Source organism: Lepus europaeus, chromosome 1 (genome assembly GCF_033115175.1).
Source record: "Lepus europaeus isolate LE1 chromosome 1, mLepTim1.pri, whole genome shotgun sequence".
Classification (NCBI taxonomy): Eukaryota; Metazoa; Chordata; class Mammalia; order Lagomorpha; family Leporidae; genus Lepus; species Lepus europaeus.
The window spans coordinates 47812347-47827725 of record NC_084827.1 but is presented as its reverse complement, the minus strand read 5'-3'; the positions used below and the strand labels follow the sequence as shown (position 1 = coordinate 47827725).

The following is a 15379-nucleotide window of genomic DNA, read 5'->3' as shown; positions in this document are numbered from 1 at the left end:
GACATACTGCTTTCCCTTGATGATGGTGTGGAACTTTGAATACAGGTAGAAAGAAAAAGTCAAACATTTTTTTCTGCCTTTCCTATCCAAACAACAACTCAGAGCAGCCAAATAATTGGTGGGAGAAGTTTTCGTTCATGAAAGTATCTACTCTATTAAATGCAACAGAATGTTAGGATATCTTCATTTTGGAATTTCTAATGAATTACTGGACTAGGGCAGTAATGATTAATATCCTTGATTTCACAAAATAGCCAAACAGAACACAGATTTAATTACTAAATATGCAATATTCCTGTCAGATCAATGGTTTTCAACTTTGTTGCAGTATAGAATGGCTTGAAGAGGGGTTAAAGTTCCACAGCCACGTCTTTAATTCTATCAGCCTCAGTGGGTGAGACCCAAATATCAGGATTTTTAAAAACTCCCCAGTTGTTTCAATGTACAGCCAAAGTTCAAAAACACTGTTTTAGATCCAGCCAATAATTTACAGGAAATGCAGGGATCAGAGGGTGCAATCAGCAAAATCCAGACTATAGGAAAACTCCCTAGGATGAATGACCCAATTTCTTAAAGAATTAAGAGAAATAAAAAGAGCCAAAATAGACAAACAGAATTACATCAAACTAAAAAGCTTCTGCACAGCAAAGGCAACAATCAACAAAGAGACAACCTACTGAACAGGAAAAATATTTCAAACCATACATCTGGCAAGGGGTTGATGTCTATAAATACATAAAGACCTCAGACAACTCAATATAAAAAATTCAATTAAAAGTGGTTAAAAGACTTCAAACACTTCATAAAAGAAGACGTGCTAATGACCAACAAGTACATGACAAAACACTCAACTAATCACTGGGGAATAGAAATCAAAACCACAGTGTGATATCCCCTACCTCAATAAGAATAGTTCAACAAGACAAGCAAACAAGCAAGCAAAAAACAGAGTGGCAAGAATGTGGAAAAAGAACATTTATACACTGTTGGTGGAAATGTAAACATGTGCAGCCATTATGGACAACAGTGTTGAGGTTCTTCAAAAAAATTAAAAGTACATTAAAAATTATGAAATCCTGTGACAATGTGGATGGAACTTCAGGTCATTATGTTAAGTGAAGTACAGAAAGATGAAGTACTACATGATCTGTGCTGTGGAATCTAAAAAATTCATCTCATGTAGTAGTACAGTAGAATCATGGTTACCATAAGCTGGGAAAGGGGAAAGTCAAGAAAGATTAGTCTAGGCTGGCGCCGCGGCTCAATAGGCTAATCCTCCACCTGGGTTCCACACCGGGTTCTAGTCCCGGTCGCTCCTCTTCCAGTCCAGCTCTCTGCTGTGGCCTGGGAGTGCAGTGGAGGATGGCCCAGGTCCTTGGGCCCTGCACCCGCATGGGAGACCAGGAGAAGCACCTGGCTTCTGGCTTCGGATCAGAGCGGTGCGCTGGCCATTGAGGGGTGAACCAACAGAAAAGGAAGACCTTTCTCTCTCTCTCACTGTCCACTCTGCCTGTCAAAAAAAAGAAAGAAAAATTAGTCAACAGGTACAAAATTAAGGTTAGAGAGGAGGAATAAGTCCTAATGTTCTGTTACACAGTAGGGTTACTGTAGTAGATAATAATATAAGGTTGAATCTGCCTTATCTAAAATGCTGACCAAAAGTACTTCAGACTTTTTGTTATTGGAATATTTACATACTTGCATACATAATAAGCTGTCTGGAGGATGAGACTCAAATCTAAACATGAAATTAATTTGTTTCATATGTACCTGATACATATAACCTGAAAGTAATTTTTGTTGTGGTTTTGTTTTGATTTGACAGGCAGAGTGAAAGAAAGGGAGAGACAAAGGGTGCATGGTAGGGAAGATGTGGAGGGTGTAGAGATGGACCTTCCATCTGCTGGTTCACTCCCCAGATGCCGAAACATCTGGGACTGGGCCAGACCAAAACCAGGGCCCAAGAACTCTATCCAGGCCTTCCACATGGTTGGTAGGAACCCAAGTATTTGGACCATCATCTGTTGTCTCTGAGGTGTATTAGCAGAAAGCTGGTTTGGAAGTGGAGTAGCTGGGGTTTGAACCTATACTCCAGTATGGGATACAGGTGTCCAAAGCTACAGGTTAACCCACTGCATCACAGTGCCCACTGCTATACAGTATTTTCAGTTGATCTGCATTTTGACTACAACTTACTGTGTGAGGTCAGGTGTGGAATCTTTTTTACTAGTAACATTGTTGACTAGTACATGTTTTTTTTGTTTTTTGTTTTGTTTTGTTTTGTTTTTGACAGAATAGATAGAGAGAGACAGGGAGAAAGGTCTTCCTTTACTGTTGGTTCACCCTCCAATGGCTGCTGTGGCCGGCGCATGGTGCTGATCCAAAGCCAGGAGCCAGGTGCTTCTCCTGGTCTCCCATGCGGGTGCAGGACCCAAGCACTTGGGCCATCCTCCACTGCACTCCCAGGCCATAGCAGAGAGCTGGCCTGGAAGAGGGGCAACCGGGACTAGAACCCGGTGTGCCGGCGCCACAGGTGGAGGATTAGCCTATTGAGCCGCAGCGCCAGCCATTAGTACATGTTGATGATGGAAAATGTTTTGGATTTTGGAGAATTTTAGACTTCAGTTGTTGGATTGTAGATGCCTCACCTCTTTTGTGTATTTCAAAATTGCTGGAAGATTTTGATTGTCCTAACCACAAGTAAATGATAAATTTTGGAAGTGATCAATATGTGAATTGCCCAGATTTCATCATTACACAATAGAGAGATGTATCAAAACACTGAGAGCATTGTGGCACAGCTGGTTAAGCTGCTACTTAGGATGCCCATCTCCTAGCTACTCCCCATTTGCAATCCAGCTTCCCTCTAATGTACCTAAGAGGCAGCAGATGATGGCTCCAGTACTTGAGCCCCTTTCATCTTTACAGGAGACCTTCGTGGAGTTCCTAACTCCTGGCCTAATCCTGGTTGTTGTGGGCATTTGTAGAATGATGAGCCAACAGATGGAGCCAGCCTCCCTCCCTCCCTCCTCTCTCTCTCTCTCTCTCTCTCTCTCACTCACTCTCTCTCTCTCTCTCATTGTGGCTTTCAAACAAAAAATCTTTTTTGAAAAATAAATCACATTGTACTTAGTAAACATGTACAATTATTATGAATCAACCAAAAGTAAAACCTATTTTCAAAAAAGATACTAAATAGGGGAGCCATACTTAGGTTCTTAATATCAATTCATTATTGTATATGGATTACTCATAGGTACTAAGTCACATCATTTAAAAAAAAAATCCTAAGTCAGGTGACTGTGATCAGTTTTATGTGAAGTATGGTAACAGAATTATTTAAAAAAAAAAACAGTCCTAAGTTATATGTGCTGGATATTTATGGATGAGATGATACAATGTTTGTTATTTACTCTAAAATAACTGATAGTTATTATGGACAGGATTGGCTAAAGATAAAGGTAAAATGGGAGTGCTGTTAATAAGTGTTGAAGCCAAATTGATAGGTAAGCTTCTTTCTACATGATGTGTTTGAAATCTGTACTACCTTTTAATGAAAGCATTTTGGGCACAGGAAGGAAGACAGCACAGAAGAATAGGAACTATTAATGGGGTTTTTTGGTGCAGCAGGTTAAGCTGTCTGCAATGCCAGCCTCCCGTATTGGAGTGCCTGTTGGAGTCCACTTCCAATCCTGCTCCCTTCTGATGAGCCTGAGAAGGGAGCAGCAGATAGCCCAAGTACTTTGGTCCCTGCCACCCATGTGGGAGACCAGAATGGAGTACACACTCCTTGCTTGAGCCTGGCTCAGCTGTGGCTATTACAGCCATATTGGGAGTAAACCAGCAGGTGGAAAAATCTTTCCTGGTCAAATAAATAAAGTCAATCCTCTAAAAAAAACAAAAATACAAAAGAGAAAGGAATGGAAAGGAGAAGAGGAGAGGGAGGAGGAAGGGGGAGAGAAAAAAAGGAATATGGTACAAGTTGAACAACCAAGAGACACTGGGATCATTAGATCATGAGAGTGTTTTGCAAAGGGGAGAATGATCGACAGGGATCAAGTGGGAGGAAACAGATCAGAGAAGTTTTTGGCAGTTGGAATGATATGGTGACTTTAACCAAAGTTTCAATGGTATTGTGGCAGGTGAGAGTCTAGTGATAATGTTGAAATGGTAAGGTAATGTGGGTAGACATTTTAGTGAAAAGAGCAACAGAAACTAGCTACATGTCAGCAGCCGTAGGGCCAGCGGGGAGCTTGTTTGTATGCTTGGTCTTTTATACTATGAAAGAACATATTAAAGCACTTCTTATTGATCTTGGCAGGGAGCCAAAACAAGGTAAAAAGCCAGAAAATACAAAATGGAGTAACGCTTTTGGAGGAGATGAAATGGGATGTAGCCAAGAACAAAAGCTGAGGAAGTGGTCCTGTATGGAATGGATTCTTGCTCCTGATAGTAAAGTTGAAGGCTGGAAGCAGTTATAGGTAGATGGGACATAACAGGCTGAGAGAATTCTTTTTTAGCAGCCAATACTTTTTCTGTGAGCTAGAGAGGGTGGTCTATTTGTCAAAGGAGATAATCCTAGGCCGTAGGAGATTTCTATATGTGTGTGTGTGTGTGTGTGTGTTTAAAAATCAAATTCTCCTGCCATCGGAACAGCGCGGTGCGCCGGCCGCAGCGCGCTACCGCGGCGGCCATTGGAGGGTGAACCAACGGCAAAGGAAGACCTTTCTCTCTGTCTCTCTCTCTCTCACTGTCCACTCTGCCTGTCAAAAAAAAATAAAAAAAAAAAAAAATCAAATTCTCAATTAAAAGTACAGTTTTTTAGTCATATCATATTTTTCATTCAAATAACTTTAATATCCATTAATCTAAATGAGAGTTCTCTGAGTGTTAAAAGGTCTATTTTGTTTGATTTCTGATTTTAGTTTTATTATAATTAAATCAAATAGAAAAGGTTTATTAATCTTCAACAAAATATATTTAGAGTTAAAGATTTTTTTTGTGATTTCAGTATATTTCTTGAATCAAAGTTCCAGAACTTAGAAGGAAAAAATTATTGCTCACATCAGTGATTAAAGTAGAATGAACAATGGAAAAATCTCTTGAACTTGAGGCAGTTGAGTTATTTGTGTAACTGGTACTCTTGTTTTATGACTGAGCTACTTTTAGAATGTTGGTCTCTTTTTAACAATACTTTAAACATTTATTTTTTAAAAGATTTATTTTATTTATTTGAAAGAGTTACAGAGAGAGGTAGAGATAGAGAGAGAGGTCTTCTGTCCACTGGTTCACTCCCCAGATGGCCACAATGGCCAGGGCTGTGCCGATCCGAAGCCAGGAGCCAGGAGATTCTTCTGGGTCTCCCATGTGGGTGCAGGGCCCAAGGACTTGGGCCATCCTCTGCTGCCATCCCAGGCCACAGCAGAGAACTGGATTGGAAGAGGAGCAGGCAGGACTAGAACCGGCGCCCATATGGGATGCTGGCACTTCAGGCCAGGGTCAACCCACTGTGCCACAATGCCAGCCCCAAAACATTTATATTTTTAATGATCAACTTTTTTTGTTTAGTCTTGCTGTTCAATGGTAGGAAGGGTTAATATGTGCTTGATTTATCACCATTTGAGGTAGGCACAAGGCTGTTTGCTGTGTGACCCTCAACATTTGACTTTTGTGTAGTGATGTACCTCATAACAGTTTTCTGGCCAACCACAGATAGCTTATACAATTGTGGTCCCATAAGATGATATTGCCTAGTGACATGGCCACCACTTTAGCTTGTATAAGTACATTCTGTGATGTTTACACAATGCTGAAATACCTAACAACACATTTTTCAGAACAAGTTCCTATTGTTAAGCAACCTCATGACTGTAAATTGTGTTGAAGTGTATGGCATATTTTGTTACATCAGACACATCCTAACATGACTCGCAGTGACCCCGGCTCTTGGTATTTACACCCAGGTGTAATCTCTTCCCCCTTGAGTATAGGCAACACTTTGTTCTGAGCTACAGAACAAACAGAGAGGTGTCCCATCTGCAGTTAGGTTACATAGGACTTTAACCTCTGCTGCCTTCTTGGCTGGCATGTTTTGAGGAAACAGGCAGCCATGTTCCAGAAGTCCGCTAGGAAAGGAGCTAAGGTTGCCTTCCAGCCTACAGCAAGTGAGAAACTGAGTCCCTCAGCCCAGCAGCCCATAAGGAACTGAATCCTGACAGCAACCACAAAAGCTTGGAAGCAGATCCCTCATTCCTCAACCTTTTATATGAGACCCCTGAAAACTGGCACCATGTGAGAGAACCTGAAGTAGAGGGTCCAGCTGAGCCACGACGGCATTCCTGACGCACAGAAACTATAAGATAATAATTATGTGTTAAAACAAGCAGCTCCATTTGTAGTATTTTGCTGTATGGCAATGGATAGCCAGTACAGTTATGTAAGAGAAAATATTTCCAAGACATCCCGAGGGGAATAGATTACAGACTTTTATTTTCATAGTTTGCATAGTTTAGATAAGACCTGTTGATTGGTAACCAGCCCAGTGAGGGGAAGGAATGTGCTAGAAACGGGTAGCTTTTTACTTACAAAGGACAGACCTAACCCAGCTGTGAAAGCTGATTCTCAGGCCAAGGTCTCCAGGCCAAGGTCTCCAAAGAGAATGACAAGTTCCATTAAAATACAGCCAACAGCTCCTACTGGGATAAGAAATTTCCCAGGTAACTTGTTTCATTAGAGACCTTGCTTCTCTGACTACAATACATAAAATAGCACTCCTTATCACTATTCTCTAATCTCACCTCATTTTTCTTCAAAGCAGTTAGCATTGCCGTTACTATCTTACATACTGATTTATCTATTGTCCTCCTTTAAGGAGAATAAACACCATATGGATAGGAACTTGCTATTTTTTAAAAAAGAGTGACAGAGTAGTAGAGACAAAGACATCTTCATTCTGCTAGAATCCAAGTAGCTGCAATGGCCAGGGCAGGGCAGGGCAGGCCAAAACCAGGAACCTGAAATTCCATGCAGATTTCCCACGTGGGTGGCAGGGACCTAAGAACTTGGGACCATCTTCCACTGAGTCCCAATGCACATAAGCAGGGAGCTAGACTGGGTATGGGATGCCACTGTTGCAGGCAGTGGCTCAACCTGCCGCACGACGACATTGGCCGCACACTTGCTTATTTGTATTCACTACTTCTTATCTAGCATTTATAGTACTACTTGAAAAGTAAGAGATGGTCAGCAAATATTTGTTGAATGGTGCCATCTTTCCAGGCAGATTTGACACTGCCCACTATTTGGACATCTCCAGAGGGAGGTGTAGGAGCAGAAGCTTCATACAGGCTGGGAGTTTGCACAACAGGTCAAGACTAAGGCAAGTTGGTGTAGGCATTTGGCGCAGCAGTCTAATCACCACATGGAGCACTCACGTCCCATATTAGAATGCCTACTTCTGCTCTGCTTCTGACTTAGCTTTCTGCTGGTACAGCAGATGATGACTTAAGTACTTAGGTCCCTGCCACCCATGTTAGAGATCCAGATTGAGTTCTGGGTTCTTGGCTTTGGCCTACCTAACCCTGGCTTTTGTGAGCATTTGGCGAGTGAACCAGCAGATTGGAAGATCCTTCTCTTATATCTCTCTCTGAATAATTTTTAAAAATTTAAAATATATGTGTGTGTGTGTATATGCACACACCATATATATATATATATATATATACACACACACACACACACACTTGGTCTATATATACATATATAGACCAAGACAGGAGTTGTGAATACTTATAGCTCTGGAATAAATCAATCATCAGGGCTGTCCTCTAAAGCTGTACAAGATAGGTAGGGACAGTAGCACAATTAAGAGTAGTCTCATAGAATATGGGAAAATTAATATAATTCTGATCCCAGACCCCTCTTCATTCTATTTTTGGTTCATTTGTTCAATAATTCAATGCCTAGTGTTAGTTTAGGTAAAGAAAATACAAGTTAATAAGTCAGATAGTATCCTTGCTCTCATTTAATGTACATTTTAAAGAGGATGGACAGTTAACACAAACTAAATAACTTCTTGCACTGTGTAGTGCTGGGAAGAAGGTAAAATAAGGTACTGCAGTGGAGGAGGTGGGAAGAGAAAAAGACCACAGAGACTATTTAGATCCTTTCATCTCTATGTGTAATAGTTCGAGATTTGGCCTACAAATTTTTACTGCTATAGGGGATCTTACTGTAACGAATCGAAGATAGAAGTACAGGGATAAAATCAAGGGCAAACTTTCTTTTTCTTTCTTTCTTTTTTTTTTTTTAAAGATTTATTTTATTTATTTGAAAGAGTTGCAGTGACGATCCAGAGCCAGGAGCTTCTTCCGGGTCTCCCACGTGAGCGCAGGGCTCAATGACTTGAGCCATCTTCCACTGCTATCCCAGGCCGTAGTAGAGAGCTGGACTGGAAGAGGAGCAGCCGGGACCAGAACCAGTGCCCACATGGGATACTGGTGCTTCAGGCCAGGGTGTTAACGCTGCTCCACAGAGCCGGCCTCAAGGGCAAGCTTACCCAGCCCCCAAGGGCAAACTTTCTTAATCAAAGCTGGTTATCTCCACCCCCAATCTATTGCCTGATAAGAAAATGTAAATAAAATTGCTTCTCAAAAATTATCTTCTCCATTATAAAATATCATTTCACTAGTAATTATGTTTATTAATATTGGTTTAATCTGCATATTAATGTCTATGTTGTGGTCACTAATGGTTAATTAAAAAGACAGGGGCCTGGCACTGTGGCACCAGCATCCCATGTGGTCACTGGTTCGAGTCCCAGCTGCTCTACTTACGGTCCAGCACCCTGCTATTGCTCCTGGGAAAGTAGCAAAAGATGCCCCAAGTTCCTGGGCCCCTATACTCATGTGAGAGAGTTGGATGATGCTCTTGGATCCTGGCTTCAACCTGGCCTAGCCCTGGCCATCGCAGCCATTTGGGGAGTGGACCTGCAGATGCAAAATCTCTCCTTCTCTTTCTCTGTAATTCTGATTCTCAAATAAATAAATAAATTTTTAGAAAATAAAAAAGGGCAATAGTTTACACGTGGAGATAATCTGAATAGTAAGTTACCATCTGAGTGGGAACTAATAAGCTGCCATTTTCTGTTTATAAATTTTTGTTAGATTATTAAGATGTAAAATAGGGAACCTGTAAGTACTTACCAATAATTGATTATAATCAAGTTGTATAAATAATATGAACACTGTAACAGCATGTAAAAGAAATTAACATAGTACTTAGCTTCAAGATATAAGCATATATTTATATGTAAGCTTTAAATATATTTGACTTAAGTGGTTTACCATTAATCACATTTACTGAGGTAAAATAGGTATAGCTTGACGATCTGAAAGCTCAGCAATGATTTCTTCTATATAGATAAGATGTCCATGAAAGTGAACATGTAGCCTGTTAAAAACAATATCAGTTATCGTTTGAGAAATATGTACTTAATGTTTACTATTCCAGGCACTGTAGTAGATAAACAAATGTATCTAGAACAGGCATTGACCTTGCCCAAATGGAGTTTATAGTCAGGTAGGAGAAACATGCTTTAAACAAATATAGATATGAGTTATGGTAAAGAACAGATTGTTAGAGGAGTCTAACTGCAGAAATATGATTTAAATTGGAATAGTTCAGGAACTCGAAGGAGCTGAGATTTTTATCTTACTGAAAAAAGCTGACTAGCCATAGTTCTGTAAGTGTTGTCAGAAGACGTGGAACTCCTGGATTAGAGAAAAAGAACTTTATCATTCCGAGTACAGCAAGCCACATGAACAGCGTATTGTTTGTTGATCCCTGAAGCCGTGTAATAGAATGGGGAGACACAGGACAGGCCCATGCAAGTGCTGTGTGTGCCTTCCATTTGTATTGCAGGAACCCTGAGCTTGAAGAAACTACCAGTTTTGCATTGTGCGGTGGACAAGCATTCTGCCTGTCTGCAGGAAATGTCACCTTATCATTCAGGGTTACTTGCCAGAAATACAAAAGCAGCCAGGACTCTGAATGTTGGCATGCCCTGCAAGAGCAGATAGGCACACTTGGGCCCATGCTAGATTGTTCATCAAGGAGGGAGGCCCAAGGAATCCTCTCTGAGACTGTATCTCTTTTAAATAGCTGCAGTAAAATACACATATTAAAATGTAATTTGATAAGTTTAAACACATATGAAACCATCCTGACAAGGTCAGTGAACCTAGCCATCACATCAGAAAACCTCCTTGAGCTTTGCTATTCTTCCCCCCACCATTTGCCTCTCTCATCTCTGGGTAAATGAGATCTGCTTTTTGTTACTAGGTGCTAGATTGTATCTCATAGAATTCTGTACATGGGTTGCATATTCTTGCTTGTCAGGCTTCCTTCACATAGCATGTTTTATTGAGATTCATCCATACTGTAGTTTGTTTTTGTTGCTGGCTTATAGTCCACTATAAGGATATATTACGGTTTGTTTATGCATTTACCTCTTGAGGGAAGTTGGATTGTTTCCAAGTTTTTGCTCTTACAAGGTGCTTTGAATATGCATATATAAATCTTTATATGGATATATGTTTTTTAAAGATTTATTTATTTTATTTGAAAGCCAGAGTTACACAGAGAGGAGAGGCAGAGAGAGAGAGGTCTTCCATCCAATGGTTCACTCCCTAATTGGCCGCAATGGCTGGAGCTGCGCCCATCCGAAGCCTGGAGCCAGGAGCTTCTTCCGGGTCTCCCACATGGGTTCAGGGGCCCAAGGACTTGGGCCATCTGCTGCTGCTTTCCCAAGCCATAGCAAAGAGCTGGATGGAAGTGGGGCAGCCGGGTCTTGAACTAGCACCCGCATGGGATGCCAGCACTTCAGGTCAGGGATTTAACCCACTGCACCACAGTGCTGGCCCCTATATGGAGATACTTTTAATGTATATTGTTGTTTCTACTGGATAAATAACTAAGAGCAGGATGGTTTGACCATATGGTAGAGCATTTTAAGGAAGCACCAAACTCTTTTGCAAAATGATTCCTTAGATTTTTCTTCATACCAGCTGTGTCTAAGAGTTCTAGTCCCTTCATTCTTATTAGTATTTGATATGGTCCTCCTTTTTAAATTTTAGTCATTTGAGAACAATTATCTAGTCGTACCTCATTGTGGTTTTAGTTTGTACTTTCCCATTGTCTAAAGATGAATATTTTTTCATGTGCTTTTCTTCATTTAATGCATGTACCTTCTTGGAATGTTAGATTGTTTTGTTACTATTGAGACTTGAGAATTTCTTATGTATTCTAAATATATATGCTTTATCTGACATGTGAGAATTTTATTTTCATACTGAAGGACTTGTTTTTCAACCCCTTATCAGTATCTGTTTTGTTTTGTTTTTTAGATTTATTTATTTGAAAGGCAGAGTTACAGAGAGAGAAGGAGAGACAAAGAGAGATCTTCCATCCTCTGGTTCACTCCCCAGATGGTTGTAATGACCAGGCTGAAACCAGGAGCTTTATCTAGTCTCCCATGTGGATACAGGGACCTAAACACTTGAGCCATTCTCTGCTGTTCTCCCAGGCACACCAGCAGAGAACTGGATCAAAAGTGGAGCAGATGGAACTTGTACTGGTACTCAGATTGGGATGCTGGCACATACATCAGAGTATATAGTCCACATGTCATATGCAGTAAATAGAGAGCAAAATTATTGTTACTAACATTATTTTAAATGGCCTCGTTTTGAACGGCATTTGGCCTAGTGGTTAAAATGTCCACATCCAACATTGAAGTGCTTAGATTTGATACCCAGCTCTGTCTGCTGATTCCAGCTTCCTGCCAATGCAAATGCTCAGAGGCTGTGGTGATTGCACAAGTAATTGGGTTCCTGACACTCACGTGGGAGACAGATTGAGTTCCTGGATCATGGCTTTGGCACAGCCATGGGCATTGTTTACATTTGCAGAGTGTACCTATATATGGGATCTCTGTATATCTGTCACTCTCTGTCTCTTTGCCTCTCAAATAAATACAATTCAAACTTAATTTTTAGAAGAAATTGTGGGAACAATTTGGTTTGTCATGTACTCTTGGCTTTTTGTTACATCATCTTTACGTGCAAAACAAGCATTTATTTGCTTCCAACACATTAATCTTTTCTCATTTCTCTAATCAGTGTTATTGTTTTATTTTACAGCTTCTGTGTTTTTAAAACAGTCATTTGAAGGAGAGTACCCTAAATTGTTGCGTCTTTATAATGACTTATGGAAGCGTCTTCAACAATACCATCAGAATATCCAAGGAAATTTTAATGCAGGTGGAAACACAGATCTCTATGTTGAGCTACAGCACATGGAAGACGATGCACTGGATGTATTCATACCAAAGAGGCCAGATTATGAGTATGTTTGTTTAACTTAAACAGTTTGTTGCATGTTAAGGCTGTTTGTCCTTCATTTGTATTTTATTGAAATCAGGAATTTCACTGAGCCTCTAAGTACTTGTAATGATTGTTATTTGTATATTTAAAAGACTTTTCAAGATTTTCAACTGAAGAAGCCAAATTTCACCCTTAGTTGAGCATTCATATATATATGTATATATATGTCTATATATTTATATATATTCACACACACATTAGATTTATTTATTTATTTGAAAGGCAGAGTTACACAGATGGAGACCTTCCATCTACTGGTTTACTCCCTAGAGGCTGCAACAGCCAGGACTGGGCCAGGCTGAAACCATGAACCAAGGGATTCTTCAAATCTACATGAGTGCAGGAGCCCAAGCACTTGGGCCATCTTCCACTGTTTTCCCAAGTATATTAGCAGGGAGCTGGATTGGAAGTAGAGCAGCCAGAAAATGAACCAGTGCCATGTTGCAGCTTAACCCACTTTGCCACAGTGTCAGCCCCTTAATTGAGTATTCTGGTTCTTAAGTATAAAACTAAACAGGGTGTTTAGAAGCCAGGAGGTGAGCATATGTGGTCATTGTCTTTTAGTATTATAGCATTCCTGCAATTACATCAGACAGCATCATTATTAATGGACCACTGGCATAAATGTGACATTTAAAAAAAAACCTAGTGTATTCAGAGACTATAGAGGAGGTGATTCTTATGCTGGGAAAGATTCTCAGTGGGTTAGGAAAAAACTGAGTATAGTAAACCTACCTCTGAGAATTCCTTAGGTCCCCCAAAGTGTAGCAGTATAGCCATATTTAGGAACCATTTTGGAAGCTGATATACCATTTCAGCAGTTCATTTCATCTCAGACTTTTCTCCACAATTGAAAGTATTTTTAAATTTATGTTGAAGCACCAAATTAAGTGATTGGCTCTCATCCCTTTCTTTAAACACTGGAATCACATTTATTGTGGCAAGGCTGACTAAAGCAATAGCAGATTCTTAGCACTCACCTGTAATATAAGAGAAATTGGTTATAATTGCTGTTTACATAGATGTTTCTCTTTTAATTTTTTTTTTAATTCATATAATTATTACTAAAGTTAGAAGTTCTGATTGGCAAAGTACAGTAGGTAGAAGCTGGAATGATAACATGAAACCATATTTCCCCTCAATAACTTTCCTATGATAAACAGGGAAACTAGTTAAGACCCATTCGAAGAGGGACAAGAAGGACAGAATTCAAGTCTGTTGATCCTAATGTTATATTAAAATCTTTTTTAAGATGTATGTAAAATAACATATATAGCACCATTCTATTTATTTGAAAGGGGGAGAAACAGAGAGGTAAAGTTCTCATTGTTGGTTTACTCTCTGGATGCCTGCAACAGCTGGGGACTGGGCCAGGCTAAAGCCAGAAGCCAGAAATTCAGTCCAGGTCTCCCGTGTAGGCGGCAGGGACTCAACAACTTGAGCCATCACTGTTGCCTCCCAGGGTACACATTAGCAGGAAGCTGGAGTCATGAGCAGAGATGGGACTTGAACCCAAGCACTCCAGTGTGGAAGGTGGGCATCCCAGGCAGTGTCTTCACCACTGTCTAATGTCTGCCCCTGTTTTTCTTTTTAAACATATATGTATTCCCCGAAATTGATCTTGAGATATGCAAAGCTAGTGGTAATAATAATTTGTCTCCAGGAGGTAGAAGTGTTAACTGTATGTGAGGGGTCTTCAGAAAGTTCATAGGAAATGGATATCATGAAAAAATTATGCATAAGTTTCAAAAATTTTTATAGTGAAATAAACTTATCTCCTAATTCTATTTTCACAGACTTTTTGAAGTACCTTCACATTTTCTGCCTAATTTTTTTTTTCATTTAAAAAAACTTAGTTGAGGAGCAGAGAGATACATAAAGAGATTGTGTGTGGGACCAGCACTGTGGCGTAGCAGGTAAGGCTGCTGCCTGCAGTGCTGGCATCCCATATGGGCACCAGTTTGAGACCTGGCTGCTCCACTTGTGATCCAGCTCTCTGCTATGGCATGAGAAAGCAGTGGAAGATGGCCCAAGTCTTTGGGCCTCTGCACCCACACGGGAGACCCAGAGGAGGCTCCCAGCTCCTGGCTCCTGGCTTCAGATTGGCTCAGCTCCGGCCATTGCGGCCATCTGGAAAATGGACCAGCAGATGGAAGACACCCCTCTTCCTCTCTCCCTCTCTCACTCCTCTCCCTCTGTCTCCCTCTGCCTCTGCCTCTCTGTGGCTCCGCCTTTCAAATAAATAAATAAAAATCTTTAAAAAAGAAAAGAGTGTGTACACCCATTTGCTGGTTCACTCCCTAAATGCCCACAACAGCCTGGCGCTGAAGCTGGGAGCCAGGAACTCAGTGTGGGTCTCCCACATGGGAGCAGGAACCCAACCACTTGAGCCAATTACCACTGTGTGTCAGGGTCTACATTATCAGGAATCTGGCATCAGGAGCTAAAGCCAGGAATCAAACTCAGGTGCTCTGATGTGGGGCCTCAGAGTCTCAGCCAACATCCGCTCCTTCTATTTTTCTTTAAAATGAATGGATGTTACCTGTGTTAAAATTTTATAAGCTCAACTGAAGAGGAATAATTAGAATGACAAAACACTGTTTTGACTGTAAGACATCAGTTGTCACTCTTTAGTAAATTCAGCAAAGTGGTTGATGAGATAAAGTAGTGCTTATTCTGAAATGTCAAAAAGTCTTGAGAATAATAAGGAAACAAATGCAATGGATAGAAAATATTCTTCTGAGAAGCAAGGAAGAGTAGAAAAAAAAAGTGACTTTGACTATTTAACCATATTAGCTGAGTCCAAGGAACTTTTTTTTTTTTTTTTTTTTTTTGACAGGCAGAGTGGACAGTGAGAGAGAGAGATAGAGAGAAAGGGCTTCCTTTTGCCGTTGGTTCACCCTCCAATGGCCGCCGCGGTAGCGCGCTGCGGCCGG

General features: G+C 40.5%; 1 protein-coding gene across 2 annotated transcripts in view; it reads left to right on the top strand.

Annotated features, from left to right (window-relative positions):
- COG5 (component of oligomeric golgi complex 5) overlaps nt 1–15379 on the top strand; it is a 375810-nt gene that overhangs the window by 278350 nt on the left and 82081 nt on the right. For both annotated transcript variants that reach the window (XM_062174782.1, XM_062216926.1), the window contains exon 12: nt 12201–12405. In XM_062174782.1, the coding sequence (XP_062030766.1) occupies nt 12201–12405 (205 nt within the window). The remainder of the gene's footprint in view (nt 1–12200; nt 12406–15379) is intronic.